The sequence below is a fragment of the Macaca mulatta genome, chromosome 9 (genome assembly GCF_049350105.2).
Source record: "Macaca mulatta isolate MMU2019108-1 chromosome 9, T2T-MMU8v2.0, whole genome shotgun sequence".
NCBI lineage: Eukaryota > Metazoa > Chordata > Mammalia > Primates > Cercopithecidae > Macaca > Macaca mulatta.
In genome coordinates, this window is record NC_133414.1 from 114,049,305 (window position 1) to 114,067,907 (window position 18,603).

An 18,603-nucleotide genomic window follows, 5' to 3' on the forward strand; every position below is an offset into this window, starting at 1 on the left:
CTCTTTCCTTTCCTCATTGAAAAGCATGTTTATTCATCTACCAATGAGTGCTAAAACCGCTGGGGCAGCTCTTTACTCTTGGAAAATTCTGCATTCTACATTCTCAGGAAGTTGGTGAAGCCAGGCAGATGCAAACCACACTAGGGTATCCTGAGCACATCTAGCCAACGTAAAGTCTATTAGAGAGTTCTTATGTAAGGCTGCCAAGCTCCTAAAAAAAAGAGATGGGTCTTGATGGGACAACTGAAACTTGCTGTTGCATGGGCAACTGACTTGATGCTAAAACTATTACAATGAGAGAGAAGAGATACTTTAAAAACCTGGGTCCTTGCAGACATTGTTGAGCAACTGATCATACCATTCTAGAATTTCATATAATTTTCCTACTCTTTAAGATAGTTTTAAGTCCGAGTTTTCTGATACTTGCCATTGAAAACATCCTACTAATACAAGGCCCTACTTGCACTGCCTAAGACATTATAGCAAAGGTTCTCTTACAAAGTTCTCTTAAAAGTTTTCCTTCACTGCTCTAAAAAATGAAGTATACTAGAAAAAAATATTTTCCTCCCAGGCAATCCTTCTTTTCCACTGCTGCTTCTATTCTTTCTCCTGGTACTTGTTCCAAATCCTCTCCACTTTTCTCATGATACAGGAGTCCCAAGGAAAGGTTGGGGTTTTCACAATTAATCTCATCACAAAGGATGAAGCAAACTAATCTACAGTGACAGAGGCAAATCAGTGGTTGCCCAAGGATGAGGCACAGTGGGTGAAGGAGGTGAAGAAGACATGAGAGGATTCTAAAGAGATACAAAGAAACTTGGGAGGTGATGGATATGGTTATTATCCTGATCATTGTGATGGTTTCACATACATACACATATATCAAGACTCATTAAAATTTGTATAATTAAAATGTGTACAGTTTATATATCTATTATACTTCAATAAAGCTAATAAATTTGGGTTTTAAAAATAAGATAGTTTTACTGAGTGGCTGTTTCTGTGCAATCTACAGAGATTTTTCCTTAACCTTTATACTACAGGTAGAATTAACTAGGCCCTTATCCCAAACTTATGGGGACATATGACTTCTTTCAGAAATAAGTTATACTTGCTATAGCTGGAGAGTACATTTCGGTGAGCCAATCACCAAAAGATTTCCAAAAAAAGATTTTTATCTAATGCCCACTTCCACTTGTAAGTTATGCTAAAAATACATAGGTACACTAAGATTCCTTAAAATCCTGGACATCCTCAAATTACACAGTGTTCTGGGATCCAAGTTCTTTTATTTGCTGCTGTCAATTCCCACCCACTCCTTCACCTCCTTCTCCCTGGCATTCAATGAATCCACAAGCCTCCCTATTCTCTCTCTCTCACAAACAGCAACAAAGGGCTGCTAACCAGCTTTATACTGAGATGAAATCTGAATTCCTGAAGGCAAAAAGGCCCCAACATACCTTCCTATTGCCTGAGAAGAGGAAGCTACTATATTTCTGTGCCACACAAGGCACCAAACAACTAGAGGAGAATCTTTCATAGTCTTTTCCTCTTATATGCCAAAAGCTAGACAAACGGTGGAGAGAGGAGTAAAAAGAAAAGGCAGCTTACCCATGGAGTAGAGGTTGTCAAAGCTCTGGTGCATGCGGATAATCTCATAGTAAAGTTCATCATAGCTGCTGGGGGTTGGCAGAAATGTGTCGCCATATGTGATAAACATATTAAATAGGTTCACAATCTAAAAAAGAAAGAAAGGCCCATATATGGGCATCAGGCTATGAAGACTAGAAATTATCAGTGGTGTGCTGTAGCCAGCTCTTACTGTCACACAAGAGTTGACTGTAAAATTTCATGAATTTTGTAAGCCAGTTATTAAACACAGTCATTATTAAAAATTTCATTCATATAAACTTATAATTAAATAAATTATATTAAAATGAAAGTAATAAATACTAAAAACTTATCACTTCCTAATTATTTTCTACCTTTTACTATAACCTATGCTCTGGAGATTTATAACTATTATATCTGTGTGGTGTAAATGTCATATAATGGTGTGCTACTGCACATTGCTTCCCAATTCTGCATGACTCTGATATCACATTGATAGTTTGAAATTGGCCATGGTGGGTGTAGCTCTACAATGAAACTCAGCAAATGCTATGAATCAAGACTTTTTTCCCTCTAATGTTGAACATTTAAGAACACATTGTATAATATCCTAAGAAGATAGTCAAACTGCACAATGGCCTCCTTCTATCCCAAATAACCAGCCAGATAAACAATCACCTGTAATGTCCCTCAGAAACCAAGTGCAGCCATGATGGAACCTTCAGAGGGTCTGTTATTTACCAACATAGAGACCGCAGTAGTATACAGTAGTCTCTCAGTTGGGACCAAGGCTCACTATTCATACAGAGAGATCTAACCTATACCCACCCCTGCCAGATGATATATTTTCACGAAGGAAAGAGAGTCATGCCAAAGACATAGGTGAGAGTGGGGACCACCAGTCCAGATTCTGATCCAAAAATATATATATAGGTCTGGTTCCCTCTATGGCTTAGTCCCCAGACCACCAGCTCCTGTTTCAAACCAGTTCATTTCTGCCTTAGCATATGGCTTCAGAAAAAGAAGTATTTGTTTTGATACTCACCATAAGGGCTAAAGTAAAAATGTTGTGTTTGGCCAAAAGTACAGTCTCGTTTGACATAAGGAACTTCAGCAAATTTATCAAGGCTTTAAAAAAAAAAAAAAAAGACATCAACAAGCTATTCAAACCATGATTAATAAAATTAAATTAAAAACAGACTAGCTCTAAAAAAATCTGGGGGGTTACAGTGAGTGAGTCTCAGCCACCAAGGTCTTTTAAAAAGCAGGTAAGGTAGGTATATTTGAGGAAAGCACTCACCTTCCCAAGCACGTGTCTGCTTATCTGCTCATGGAAGGTTGTTAAATATCTACTTCTTTTTGCCACTTCTTAAATAGCAATTAAGCTCAGAAATTTGACTATAAAACTGACATCTTGGCGTTTCAAATTTACTCCCACATGGTGATTTCCCCATCAAACTTGCTCAATTTACAGCTGAAAATGAGGGTCCCCCTTCCACCCTCAGCTGCTAGCTTCTATTGTCACCAAGCCTTAGACATGTATCTGTTTCAGACATCATTGCTAAGAGGAATATGTATCCAATCTAAGTGGTCACCAGACGTGGCAGCTATACTGTAGAACCTACAGCTGGGCTGCAGCTCTAGATGAGGAGAGCTCATAAAGAGAAAAAAAGCCCTTAACTGCTCTAACTATCCAAACAAACTGAAGCTTGCGCTGACCGCTTGTGACCACGACATTTACTGAAATCTCTTTCTGCTTGGCAACTCTTAGTGAGGGGAGAGATTTCTAAAACCCAAGCAACCTCAGTAGAGACTGACTGCCAAGTCCCTAGGTTAACAGTGCAGCTTCAGACTATTTTGCAAATAAATATTAAGCATAAAAGAAGTTATCAGTTACCTTATACTCATTCACCTAGCACACTTTGTCCACAAAATGAGTCCTGCTTCTCTGCCCATCTCAGATAATGCTCCTGTACCTACCTCCCCTACTTGATGGGATACTATAAAAGGGGTTCAGTAGCTGCAGGCAATCTGTGGTCCTTCTGTCTTCTCCCTCTCAAACCCCCACCTTCCACAGACCCAAGAAAAGGCTCGACCTCTCTTTTTCTAGGACCATATCTGCTTCTTTGCCAGCAAAGAAGTTCATTCTCCCATGATCTCAGAGTTTTGTGTGAAGTTTACTACTCTTAAAGAAGAGATGTGAGCTTTGATTTGGAACAGCAGGGAATAATGAGTAGGAGTGAGACTCTCCAGACTCTTGCTGCCTGCCACACAACACCCCTCACTCTCAATCCTTTAAAAGCACAGGTACAGTAAAGAAACAGCAGGCAAGGAAAGTACAAGAGGCTGGCTTCACCCACATTCTGTTTCTAAAGCCTGAATCTTCCCCTCAAATAGCAAAAAAGCCTTGCCAGGCATGAAGGAGACAGGCATCTTCATTTATAAACTCTTTACCGCGGCCCCGATTTGAGTTCTCTGGGGTTTCATAATGAAAAGGCAAATGATAGGCAGCTGGCCCTTTTAATGGTGTCTGTTAAGTGATCAAGTGATCTGTTGGACTGCAGGGAAAAAAAGGCTCCATGGAGCCCATTCAGGATCACACAACCTGCTTAGCTCCTACAAGGAGCACAGGAATAAGGGGCCTAGCTAAAATCCACATAAAAATTACTAACCCAAACTTCCCTCCTTAAAGAAGATCACCTTGCTGAGCCACATAGGGACTGCCCACCCCACCACCTAATCCCCAGAGCTTAGACAAGCCCTGTTAATGATATACCTGACAATCGGACTCTATAAACTCACAGAGGTGAGAGAAAGGATGGGCAGCATGCATGGCGTTCTGTAAAACGTAATGGCTAGAGACAAAGCAGCTTTTGTACACATCCAATCAACAAGGGCTTTTGTCCCCAGAACACACAGCACAGAGATGCAGCCTCAGCAGTGGCTATGTGGTAATTAAAGGGCAGGAAACCTGGAGAAAAGGATGCGGGAGCAATGATTTATTGCTCCTCTGCTGGACTATAGCTAGTCTTGATCTCTGGGATTCAGAGTCCAGGATGACAACGTGATAAATATTAGAGGAGGAAGACAGCAATTCTGGCACAGGCCAAGAGACAACCTGTGTCCCAACAGCCACAGGCATTAGCAGAGCCAGAGTACTGAAAGGGAGAGTCCAGTACTGCAATACTCTGAGAGTCAGTGCCAGAGCGGCTTGCATTCTGCCCCTGAAAATGCAGGTCAGATATTCTGCTCCCCAAAGAACCAAGGTCTTCTCACCTGGAAGTAAGAATTCTCTACAGGGGCCAGGCGCGGCGGCTCACGCCTGTAATCCTAGCACTTTGGGAGGCCAAGACAGGCAGATTGCCTGAGTTCAGGAGTTCGAGAACAGCCTGGGCAACAGGGTGAAACCCTGTCTCTACTAAAACACAAAAAATTAGCTTGGCATGGCGGCATGAGCCTGTAGTTCCAGCTACTCGAGAGGCTGAGGCAGAAGAATTGCTTGAACCCAGGAGGCAGAGGTTGCAGTGAGCTGAGATCGCGCCACTGCACTCCACCCTGGGCGACAGAGTGAGACTCTTTGTTCAAAAAAAAAAAAAGAGAGAGAATTTTCTCTACAGAGAATTTAACAGGCAACTAAAATGAAACCTCTGACATCACAGATGGTAACTCTTCTTCAAAAGAGAATGTCCCAAATATCCCATGAAATAGTGCTTTTCTCCATCATCATCTCCCTGACTTCACACTCGCTATATCAACTGCTCAGTGTCCTATACACCACTACACACAGATTTTAGCCTCTGACCTGATATGATGGGAGTTTTAAGTCTGTGAGGCTTTGACATAGCTGATTATAGATTTTTAGAGAAAATACCTTAGGTTATTTAATCCAATTTCCTCATTTTTTGATAAGAAAACTCCATGCCCCATTCCACCCCCACCCCAAACTAGCTGGTGACTAAGCTGGGACTAGAACCTGGTCTCCTGTTTAGTGTTCTTTCTACCATCCCATTAAGAAGATAAACAAGCTGGGTGCGGTGGCTCACGCCTGTATTCCCAGCACTTTGGGAGGCCGAGGAGGGCGGATCATGAGGTCAGGAGTTTGAGACTATCCTGGCCAAGATGGTAAAACCCTGTCTCTACTAAAAAATACAAAAATTAGCCAGGCGCGGTGGTGAGCACCTATAATCCCAGGTACTCGTGAGCCTGAGGCAGGAGAATCGCTTGAACCTGGAAGGCAGAGTTTGCAGTGAGCCGAGATCAGGCCACAGCACTCTAGCCTGGGCGACAGAGCAAGACTCTGTCTCAGAAAAAAAAAAAAAAGATTAAACAAATAAAGGTACGAGATCAAGATGAATGTTAAAGTGGGGTTGCAGCTTACTATAAATAGTATGTTTGTTAAAGTGGGGTTGCAGCTTACTATAAATGGTATGCTTAGACCTGCTGACTATACTGTTACCAGTACTTCTCTAGACTCTGGTTTATAACTTTCTCTACCTGTTAGCTGCTCTATGTCATTTTCATGTATTTGGTCCCCGTTTTCCCTTGGTCCTCAGCTACTTGTTAAAGTACAAGTATTTAATACCTCATTATTGCGTTCCTGTCACTCACTGGCAGCACAAAAAGATTCCCAGAAGGTTTGCTCAGCATGAGCCGCCTCAGCAGGGCTCTCCGCCAGCTCCTTGGCCTACTCTCCGCTGTCTTATCTACATCTCAGCTCTCACCTCCACCTCTCTATCCCTTGTGGCTGCTTTCTCTCTCTTTTTTTTTAAGCACACAACTATCAACTAAAACTGTTCCTAATTCCCTCAGTCAGTGTTGCCTTCTTCAAAATTAGATACTGCCAATGGAAGATGACTGGATATGGACATTAAAGGGAGCCAAGATCCCCTTTCTTTAGGCCCAAAACAAAACCAAAAAATGGGTATAAACAATAACCAGGTTTATTTATAAACTATTATAGACTGAGTTTTGCACAGGGTTTATGCCAGAAAAGACAGGTTTAGGCCAAAGAAGAAAATGCCCTGTGTCAAGGGCAGTTTCAAGGACAGCAGAGAACTGGCACTCAGAATCTCAGTGCCAACACACAGCTCATGCTGGCAGGCTCCTGACTCACCCCCTCTACATACACACACATTTTTAGAAAACTGGCCTTGATCCACTTGTCCACTTGATGCCATCTGGGCACATGACCAGCCAAATTGTTCCAAGGACACTCACAGAAGTAGCAGTACATACAGGGAAGAGTTAAGATAACTAAAAAATAAGGGGATGATTGCCTAAACATAGTATTGTTAATCAGTCATACATCTGTAAGACTTTGCAATCAGGTACAGTAAATGTTGTAGTCATTATGAAGATATGAGGGACAAGATGTACCATTTAATTTAATCCTTTGCTTTATCATGTTTCTCATTGTTAAATAATAGTTTCTAAAATGAAGTGGGGGATAAACAGCTAACACGAGATTCTTCACCAAAGGCCTGACTCCTGGTCTGAGAGATTTCCAACGAAGCTTGACCTTATGGTATAGAAACTTAATACTGTGTAAACAGCTTTACCCACTAGGTGAGCAATGGCTGCTCACTCCCTCAAAAGAGAATGGCATGGCTTGTTGCAGAGAATATCCTTTTGGACAAGGGCAAGCTTGGTAGTTGAGACCTTCCAGACCTTAAGAGATAATGCCCAAGGGCCCATATTCCACATCCCTTGGAATGGGCTGTTCCAAAATACCAATGCCAAGAGATAAATCACAGAGGAATGCATAATTTCCTCTAGAAGAGTGACAACAACTACAAGTTAATGACTGTGCCCAGAAGCTCACACAGAGCATCTCAAACTTTCCTTTTTTTCTAATACCCTCTATCTGATACCTTAAAAAGAGACATTTAACTACAGAAATCACCTTCCTCAAGCTGCATTCACCTCTTTTCAAAGTGAGAAACACCATGGTCATAAGTGGCAGGAAAGGTAACACTTATTAGGTGCCTGCTAGGTGCTAGATATTATGTAAAGCACTTAAAGTATATTCTTCTCACTGAATCCTCTTAACAATCTGATGAAGTAGGTATTATTGTTCCCATTTTATGGATGAGCAAATCAAAATTCAGAAAGGTTAAATAAATTACCCAAAGCCAATACACTCATTGGAGCTAAACTGCATTAAGGACAAATGCTGGGGAGAAGAAGGTCTCTGAACTCCCACCGCTGCGGTCTATGAAACTACTGGATCCACCGAAACTTCAATTTAAAAAACATTTGTTGGGGATACAGGAGCTATCTAGGGCCAGTATTTATATTTGCGACCAAAAACCATACTTTGATCACAATTCCACTGATTAGCCCCTCACATATCAAAGTGACCAAAGGAAAAATCCTATAAGCTCAGAGTACATCTCTTTTTTTCTTTCTTTTTTTTTTTTTTTGAGACAGAGCTCAATTCTGTTGCCCAGACTGAAGTGCAGTGGCGCGATCTTGGCCCACTGCAACCTCTTTCCAGGTTCAAGAGATTTTCCTGCCTTAGCCTCCCCAGTAGCTGGGATTACAGGCACCCATCACCATGCCCAGCTAAGTTTTGCTTCTTTTTTTTTTTTTTTGAGACGAAGTCCCGCTCTGTTGCCCAGGCTGGAGTGCTATTGTGTGATCTCGGCTCATTGCAAGCTCCACCTCCCGGGTTCACACCATTCTCTTGCCTCAGCCTCCCAAGTAGCTGGGACTGCGGGCGCTCGCCACCACGTCTGGCTAATTTTTTGTGTTTTTAGTAGAGATGGGGTTTCACCGTATTAGCCAGGATGGTCTCGATCTGACCTCGTGATCTGCCCGCCTTGGCCTCCCAAAGTGCTGGGATTACAGGCGTGAGCCACCACGCCCGGCAATTTTTGCATTTTTAATAAAGACAAGGTTTTGCCACATTGGCCAGGCTGGTCTCAAACTCCTGACCTCAAGTGATCTGCCCACCTTGGCCTCCCAAAGTACTAGGATTACAGGCATGAGCCACCATGCCTGCTCAGAGTACATCTCTCTAAATGTCTCAGGACTTCACTCCGCTGGCCTAAGATAATTAAACCCACACAATCTCAAAAAAACAAGAGATTGCAGGAATTCAAATAAGTATTTGTACACTCATGTTTACAGCAGCATCATTCACAACAGCCAAAAGGTGGAAGCAACCCAAATGTCCATCAACAGATGAATGAATAAACAAAATATGGTATATACATATGGCAGAATATTATTCAGCCTTAAAAAGGAAGAAAATTCTGACAACACAGATGAACCTTGAAGATATTATTCTAAGTGAAATAAACCAGTTACAAAAGGACAAATGCTGTTTAATTCTACTTAAATGAAATACCCAGAGTAATCAAATTCAGAGTTAGTGGTTGCCAGCGTCTGGCATGAGGGGGAATTAAGTATTATTGCTGGCCGGACACGGTGGCTCACACCTGTAATCCCAGCACTTTGGAGGCCAAGGCAGGTGGATTACCTGAGGTCAGAAGCTCAAGACCAGCATGCAACATGGTGAAACCCAGTTTTTACAAAAAAAAAAGAAAAAAAAAAAAAATTGGCCTGGCATGGTGGTGCATACCTATAGTCCCAGCTACTCGGGAGGCTGAGGCAGGAGAATCACTTGAACCCAGAGGCGGAAGTTGCAGTGCACCAAGATCGCACCACTGCACTCCCACCTGGGCAACAGAGTGAGACTCTATCTCAAAAAAAAGAAAGAAAAAAAAAGAGTTATTGTTTAATAAGTACTGAGTTTCAGTTTGGGAAGATAAAAAAAAAGTACTGGAAATGGAAGGTAGTAATGGTTGCACAATGTGAATATACTTAATGCCACTGAACTATATGGTTAAACATAGTTACAATGATAAATTTTATGTTTATTTTACCCCAATTAAAAAGAAAAACAAGAGGTCAAGGTCTTTCTTTCCACAAACACTCCCAAGAGCCTCACAAACACTCCAGTCTCACTTTCTGTAACCTCTGCATAACTGACTGACTGACATTCACATCAAAGTACACCACACTGAGTACAGGGACAAACGTACAAAGACGCTTCCTCACTGATAGGGAAAATGAAAGGAGCCAAATATACCCAATCAACAGAGAGCCCATGGACTTGAGCAGGAACGCAAATTCAAAATGAACCCCGAGTAGCCTTCAGCAACACTATGGCAATCTTCAAAATAATCACCAAAGTTCACCATCCAAACTAACAATGCACTAAGTACCAACACTATCCTACAAAATCCTTAGAGACCCTGGGTTTGACTCCTAATCCTTGCTGTTTCATCTGTTATACTTAATTAGGCTCCAAGTACTCTTACTCTGCACCAAGTGAAGAACTGAGAAATTACTGCAGTAAAATATTTGAGGTATTATATTACACATTAAATATGTTTAAGTTGTAGGGAAGTGAGTGTTCAATACACACTCATTTCTTCATTGGAAAGTCTTTCATATTAGGCCCCTTGAAAACTTAGTTTCTTGGCTCTTTTTCAGGAACTCCAAATTGGCTACAACTGCTGTCTCTTTGGACTGTACTAGAGGCAACCAGTCTCACACTCAGCTTCAGTCCATGTTCCCTTCCCTGGGGAGTCCTGTGCATCATATTTGGTGGAACAGTATGACAACAGTGTGTCAGTGTGTAGAGTTTTGACTTTTCTGCATGCAGATGGAGGTGGAATACAGAAGACTGTGCAGGTTCTGGGAAGCTGAGCCAGGACCAGGCACTCTGATGGTTCCCTAAGTCCCACGTGAATTCCCAGAGGCAGAGGCAGCCAATATAATTTTTTTTCTTTTTCTTTTTTTTTTTTTTTGAGACAGAGTCTCACTCTGTCACCCAGGCTGGAGTTCAGTGGCGCAATCCCAGCTCACTGCAACCTCCACCTCCCTGGTTCAAGTGATTCTTGTGCCTCAGCCTTCCAAGTAGCTGGGATTGCAGGCATACACCATCACACCTGGCTAATTTTTGGTTTGGGAGTTTTTTTTGTTTTTTGTTTTTTGTTTTTTTTGAGACAGGTTGGAGTGCAATAGCGTGATCTTGGCTCACTGCAACCTCTGCCTTCTGGGTTCAAGCAATTCTTCTTCCTCAGCCTCCCATATAGCTGGGATTACAGGCACCCACCACCACGCCCGGCTAATTTGTGTATTTTTAGTAGAGATGGGGTTCCACCAGGCTGGTATCAAGCTCCTGACCTCAGGTGATCTGCCAGCCTTGGCCTCCCAAAGTGCTGGGATTACAGGTGTGAGCCCCTGCGCCCAGCCTACCCTAATTTTCAAATAGGAAGAGTTGAATACAATCCATCTGAGAATCCTGCCATCTTACACAGCCCCCCAACACACACCGCACAAGGAACCTTTTTTTCAGAACTGTTCCTAGCATTAATACACAATGAGGACTTTCCCATAATTTTTTCTATCCTCCTTTGAATTCAGGAGGAGGGAAAAAAAGGTAGCAGCAAATTGTGTTGCCATGTAGGAGTAGAATGAATAATGGATATGGGAATTTCTCCAGGACTAAAACCTGTCCCCCACATTAAGGTAAACCAGGTGCACAGAGGAACAAGCCAACCACAGGAAGACACAATTAAGTGGTAGCTCAGGTGCCTGCCTCAAAGAAGCAGAGGGGAGGCTTAATTACAAAATGAAGTGAATGACATTTAAATAAGATTAAAAACAGGAAGGAGACAGCCTCCAGGAGAGCACAAATAAATGTCTCCAAAGAATCAGGTCAGAGAAAGCTGTCTATTTGAGCAGCTTTTACATGCTATGAAGACAAAGAGCAAAGACAACACTCATCCAGACTTGATTTTGTGGCCTGGCATGGAGCTAGGATTAGGTACCACAGAACCCAGATCAAAACCTGTTCATTAGGAGAGATGGATAATTTCATAGTGATTGATAAAAGAATAATATTACCATCTCAGTTGCTTAGGACAGATGTCAAGAAACTCAAAGGACAGGATGAAAATAGCACTAGTGTAACAAGCTAATGCCACCAAAACCCTGGAGGCACTATAAACTCTAGCCAATTCCAGCATCTCTGGACAAAATCACCAATTACCCAGGGACATTGCCAGCAATCAGCAGGCTCACTGTCAATCAGCAGAGTGGCGCAGGAGTGAATCTGAAGCCAAAACCTGCCAGTAGAATAATTTAAAAATACTCAGCCAGGTGCGGTGGCTCACGCCTGTAATCCCAACACTTTGGGAGGCCAAGGTTGGTGGATCACAAAGTAAGGAGTTCAAGACCAGCCTGGTCACCATGGTAAAAGTCTGTCTCTACTAAAAATACAAAAATTAGCCAGGCATGGTGGTGTGCGCCTGTATTCCCAGCTACTTGGGAGGCTGAGGCAGGAGAATTGCTTGAACCCGGGAGGCAGAGGTTGCAGTGAGCTGAGATAGTGCTATGGCACTCCAGCCTGGGCTACAGAGCAAGACTCCGTTGTGGGGGGAGCGGGGGGAACAACTTTAGGTGGCTTTTCAGAATAAAGGCATCTGTCTGGCTGCAAGCCTAAGCACCTCACTGACACAGAGGCCAAAGAATCAAACAAGAAAATGAAATGGCTCTGGCTGTATGCTATCAGCCTCTCCAGGTGAACAGAGCACACAAGTCAGTATGTCAACAGCCTGCACTGACTAAAGGTTCCACATTCCTCTAAATGAGTCAGAAATGGAACAAATCCTTTCTTTAAATGGAAATCTGCTTCCACCCTTACCATTTTCCTTGCAGTCAATGTGTATCTGCTAAAAAAAAAATAAATAAGGTTCTCAACCATCTTCCATTCCCCATTTTCTTGCAGATAATGCAAACCTCACAATTAGCACTCACCCTCTTCTTTTTCACAAAAATGAGTTTCTACATGAAAGTTCCCAGATCCTAGACTTTGGGAAATGTAGGGTCTCTGTGCAGCTGCCTCTAACCAAGCACGCTCAGGAGCCACTGCCATCTTCTCGGGCCCTATACCAACTGCTCCTTTCCCCCCAACGTTTCCCAAATGAGTGATAGCCAAAATCACCCTTTAAGAAATATAAAAGTCAATGAGACCATGTCTCAGTGGAGCCATCTGACACAGAACCAATAACTTTACTTTTTGCCAAAATGAGGTAGGACCAATAACAGACTTGTCTTGCTCCCTCGAGATCCAGAGAAGGATGATACCTTATGAAACCACATGATATGTCCCTTTGAAACTAGTATAGGCAGAGTAACCAAAAGCACAGCTAATCCTTCCCCTGTCCCTTTTACTTGACAAAATGCTCATGGACCTATGAGAGTTGACATTTTTCTGGATAGGAAGTGACTGCATGCACAGAAAAAAGAACAAAGTGATCTCTTGCTCTTTTGGGGGCTTTTACGTGGGAATCTTTTTCTCCCTGTAACAGGCTAAACCTGTTAGAGATTCTTATCTTTTGCTTCTGCCAAGTTTCTGAGGGGATGAGAGAAAGATTCAAAATAGTGTAAATTTTGGATTCAGCCAAATGTAGTGATTTGAAAGGGAAAAAAGCTTCCTGGCATTCCTTTTTAGTCCTTGGGTTTTCTCTACTGCTGTAGAGAATATTTCATAACTACATTATAGAACCAGAAAGATACCTTCTAATGCCCCTGAATTAGAACATTCTAACTTTGAGAAGAATTGATTACCCATAGAGGAAAAAAGCCTATTTTTGCATATAGAAGCTAGAGCAGTCTTAATTAGGCACATCAGTCTAGAATATATCTTGTGACATATTTGCCTAAATCAGAGAAAATTTAGCGGAATGAGGAAGAGCAATTTTAAAAACAAGATAGAAATAGCAGCTGCCAAAATTCCCCTTCCCATCTACTCTAGTTTTTACTGCTATGTTCTTTCCCGCCTGGATACTCTCTTCAAAACTAAAAGAAGCAATGTTGTAGAGTTATATAAGATGTCATCATTGGAGGAAGCTGGGTGAAGAGTACATGAAACTCTACATACTATTTTTGCAACTTCCTGTAAGTCTATAATTACATCAAAATTAAAAGTTTAAAAAAGAAACTAAACTAAAAGAAGAACACAACGAAAAGTTCAAAGGATAGTTTCTCAAAATCAAGAGGGGCTGCTGAACTATCAAAGCTACATCTACACAAGAACTGCCAGATAAATCTATGGCTTGAGTCAGCCTTTCTCTTGAAAAATTTCAGTCCTGCATGGCAACACTTATAAGTAAAACAAGCTTCCAACAAAAGGCTCTCAATTGCCAGTCTTGAGATGTACCTAACCAAGAAGTCATAGGCCTCTGCCAGTAATAGCAGAGCCAGCTGGATCTAGAACGCTGTGATACTCCCTGGGTTTTCCATTTTTCCCAGTAGATATGTAAAAGGTCAGGCCATGTACAATTTCTCTCTTTTTCACAAAGCTGTGAATGCTTTGGATGTTACTTAGCACAGTGAAGCTGAACAGATTGTTCTGGGGGCTTAGGGGGCCTTTCTTCCTGCAGGGAGGCAAATGTTGCTTAGTGATCTGTATCTGAGCATAGGAGTCAGGAACTCTAAGTTCTAATCATGACTCTGTTTAGTGTCTGGTTCCACGATCCTTAGCAAGTCACTTAACCCTTCTATATCTCTAATCCATTCCCCAACAAATGGGAATAAAAATAATGACTTATCACCGGGATGTGGGAGAGTGAAAGGGTAACAACTGTGATCCATATATAAATGTCTAATATAAAATGCCAGTATAAATCTGCCTTTAAATCAACCCATGTTTTCAGACGATGGAAACTCATACTATTTAAATGTAGGCTGCCTCTCCAATGCTCCTTCTTCCTGCAGTGGAAGTAAAATAAGCTGAATCCATGAAGCTCTGTTCAAGTATTTCCCTCTCCAACAACTACATGCTTCTCTCTGCACATTCTGCTCATTCTTTGTTTAATGGCTTGGAAACCATCAAAGTTTCCATTTTTACTTGGTTAAAAGCAATCCATCCATCTGTGGGTAAGGAAGAATGAGAAAAACAAAATAAATTACTAACTACTCTCTTTCACATCAACAAATCAAATAAACTAAGGTGGATGGCTGACCCTATCAAAGGTGATGATGTCAGCTCAACAGAACCATTAACGAGTTACATCCTACTATTATTATTATTATTTGGCTCAAACACAACATTGTGCTACTTTTAGAGAATGTTGATCCATCATTAATGAAAATCCTACATATCCATTCATCCACTTTATTTATTCATCCAAATGTTATCTGAGTTCCTATTAAAAAGCTAAGTAGGCTGGGTAATATGGCACATGCCTATAATCCCAACAATTTGGGAGGTCAAGGCAGGCAGATCACTTGAGTTCAGGACTTCAAGACCACCTGGGCAACATGATGAAACCCCATATCTAAAAAAAGGAAAATACGAAAATAAGCCAGGCATGGTGGTACGCATCTGTAGTCCCAGCTCCTTGGGCTGCTAAGGTGGGAGGATCCATTGGGCCCGGGAGGTCGAGACTGCAATAAGCCATAATTGTGCCACTGCACTCCAGCCTGGGCAAGACCCTGTCTCAAAAAATAAATAAATAAATAGCCAAGTAGTCTGCTAGAGATGTAACAATGATTAAAAAACAGGCCTTGCCCTCCAGGAACTTTTTTGAGAGGAAATATAGATATTTAAACAAATAATTGTAAAAACATATGAAATTAGCATGGCGGCTTGCACCTATGGTCCCAGCTGCTTGGGAGGCTAAGTTGGGAGGATCACTTGAGCCCATGAGACAGGTTGCAGTGAGCTGAGATCATGGCACTGCACTCCAGCCTGGGCAACAGAATGAGATCCTGTCTCCAAAAAAAAAAAAGCAAACATAGCGAAACAATGTGATATACTAAAATAGGGACCCAATATGCTATAGAAAACACTCCGAAAATAAGACATAGTGAACAAAATGGTCTATAGCCTCAAGAAGTTCAAAGCAGATTGCTCATCTAAAATTCCCAGTAGGAACGCAATGTGATCAGTAAACAAAGAAAAATATTGGCCGGGTGCAGTGTCTCACACCTTTAATCCCAGCACTTTGGGAGACAGAGGAGGGCAGATCACCTGAGGTCAGAAGTTTGAGGCCAGCTTGGCCAACATGGTAAAACTCCATCTTTACAAAAGTTAGCCTGGCATAATGATGCGTGCCTTTAAGTCCCAGCTACTTGGGGCGGGGGCTGTGGTGGGAGGATTGTTTGAACCCGCAATCACACCACTGCTCTCCAGCCTAGGCAACAGAGTAAGACCCTTTCTCAAAAAAAAAAAAAAAAAAGAAAAAAAAATTACCTAGATACTAAGATGTTTTGTGAGAACAGGATTAATTGGGAGGCTATGGAACTTAAAATTAAGACAGGTTTTTGACACAAGATCATGGAGGGGCTTCAGAGGGTCCAGAAACTCTGAAACTATATGCAAAATATGCATGTGCAAATGGACATTTTTTCTGGATACAAAGATGACTGTAGCTTTCATTCTATTCTCAAAGGTAAAGAACTATTTCACTATGATCTTATTCCAAAACCCAGTTTTCTACCTCTATCAGTGAAGAGTTTTAAGATCCAATCTTTTACTTAGACTCGGAGATCTGGGTTGCCTAGACATCAGAGAAGAGCTTTCAAACTTTCTATAATGTGGTAAAAAACAGTGATTGCTCAAAACAGGGGAATGCAGAGCAATAGGACTTTTTCCTTTCCATATTCTAGTTAAAATTAGCCTAAATATATTTTCCCACATACTCAGATATCATGGTGACAGGCATCATAGAAACAGACAGTGGCAGCAGGGAGTAGGTCAGGGCTTGTATCTGTAAAACCAACTAGGAAAAGTTTATCAGGCAAAATTGAACCCCCAACTAATACAGCTGGCTCCTCCTTGTCCATAAGATCATACCTGTGAATTCATTATGGGAATCTGGGGACCTCTGGCTACCTCCCCAATAATAATAAAAAGCTAATACAGTCAAACAGCATAGAAATAAAAATCAGCACTGAAGTACAGTGATACTAAACACCCACATTACAAACTACATCTGGACCCTAGATGATTGCTTCCTAGATAACCAAGGGCTTTTGTGTGTCCAGTTTAATAACACATGCCTTACCAGTCTTATAAATAAAATTTCATTACAGTTTGCAGCACATGTATGGCAAGGATATATACACATAAGCATATTTGCCATGATGAGCTTCACATAGCTCCCTCAAATCCATAAGTCTAGAAGGCAAAGAATGAGTGAAAACATGGGCAATCCAACATATGAAGGGTAGTGTCTGCCAAGAGGTAGGTGGATCAACCATAGACATACTTGTATTCACGGAATGCAATATTATACACTATTACGGGCTCTGACTGCATGGGATGCAACATTGTGTTTTGCAGCTTTCCTTAACATCTGCTGCTCTGCATCTCACTGTACACTCCACATATGATAACATAGACCCAGGTTCCAGGAGGGCTTACCCATCTATACAGGAAAAGGAGCTAATGTCACTTAGCAGAGAACTCCAGTACAAATGTCTAGATGCCTTCGCAACAAGCAATGGTCCATGCCTCTTTAAGGACACTCATATATACTTCCCCTCAACTCATCAAGGGCCTTAGACTGTCATGCAATCAGTCCTGAGAATAGGACATAATTATAAATAGAGCTGAAAGTTCGGAAAGACATAACGTCAACTGACCAACACAGAATTCTTCACCACTTCCTAGTGAGAAAAGCAAAATGCTGAGTCAGAAAAGATAAATATAAAAGCCATTTTTAAATCTCTTTAAAAGATAATCGCTTGTTTAAGCAAAAATGACGGCAATGTATTCTGGAGTTTATGACATATGTAAAAAGTAAAATGCAAATGCATGACTATAATAACACAAAGAACAGTTCATACCAATAAAAGTGTGGATTCATCAAGAGAACAGAGGATATAAAATTGGGATAGAAGGAGAATAACAGGAAGCCCTGAGCCCCAGGAAACAGACCAGAAAGAAGAATAGAAGGCAATGTGGACAAGACAATGGAATAGGATGATGAGGAAGAGGACAACAAATCATGAGAATGAGAGAAAAGTCACAGAGATCACAGAGGCCAGAGATAGAATAGCTAGGACAAAAAGGAAAGAAAACAGAATGAAAGAGAAAGTAAAACCAGAAGGGAATCAGAAGAGGCAGGCAGAAACAACTACTACTACCACCTTGTTTAGTACTACAATGTGTAATTTCATTCAAGTTATAGACATACACCATTTGTACTTATTATAAATCCAACAACTGTACCAACATCTGAAGATCTGCATCATTATTGTGTTTTCTCTTTAATCCTATGCTTTTAGAGCCTAATAATCTTACAACTATCCATAGGCAACAATAATAGTCCTTTATATTAAAAGGAGGTGCTGCTACCTAAGAAATTCTACTGTTGGTCATTTCCATGTCTTTTGATCTCTCTTTAACTCCCCTGACATTCTCTCCATCTCAAACTCTCACACAATCATACTCTCCTCTCCTGAAATATCAAAATGCCACTATTGCCACTTAGTGTTATTCTCCTACTCCCCCTTTACCACCATAGGCAGTAACTGCAAAAACTTGCTAATCCATTAATTAAAGATCTCTACTTCCCATTATGGGGAACTAAATTTAGAAAGCCAAATTGGGTTGGGAGGAAATCATGTGTCACAACAAGTGAGATGAATTCCATGGAAAGGGGCTGGGTTACTGGCCTGTTTCTTATAAAGCCTCTGACACTAACACATCCTATTCTGCTGAAAATACAGAGCAGCTCTTCCATGGGTGGGCAACCTTTCATCACTGTAATCATCTGGAGAAGATTTTATTGTACCATCAGGTCTCAAAAGCCACAGGACCTAGCAGCAAGCAACTGCCTCAGGGAACATGTCTCCTCTGCTTTCCTGAAACCTCCAATTTAGTTACACAAAAGAAAGGGGTGGCAAGCCAGCATTAATTGTACCCTTAGCGAAGAGCCACTTCCCCCCTGCAGGGGTAGCAGT

At 41.5% G+C, this 18,603-nt stretch overlaps 1 protein-coding gene across 11 annotated transcripts in view; it reads right to left on the reverse strand.

The window, feature by feature from the left end:
• Positions 1-18,603, reverse strand: part of ARMH3 (armadillo like helical domain containing 3) — a 234,021-nt gene that overhangs the window by 116,542 nt on the left and 98,876 nt on the right. For 10 of the 11 annotated variants that reach the window (XM_077947332.1, XM_077947327.1, XM_077947325.1 and 7 more), the window contains 2 exons: positions 2,657-2,739; positions 1,612-1,738 (listed from right to left, as the gene is read on the reverse strand). In XM_077947332.1, coding sequence (XP_077803458.1) covers positions 1,612-1,738; positions 2,657-2,739 — 210 coding nt within the window. Of the gene's footprint in view, positions 1-1,576; positions 1,739-2,656; positions 2,740-18,603 lie in introns of all 11 variants that reach the window. The other variant, XR_013398298.1, reaches the window with a different exon arrangement.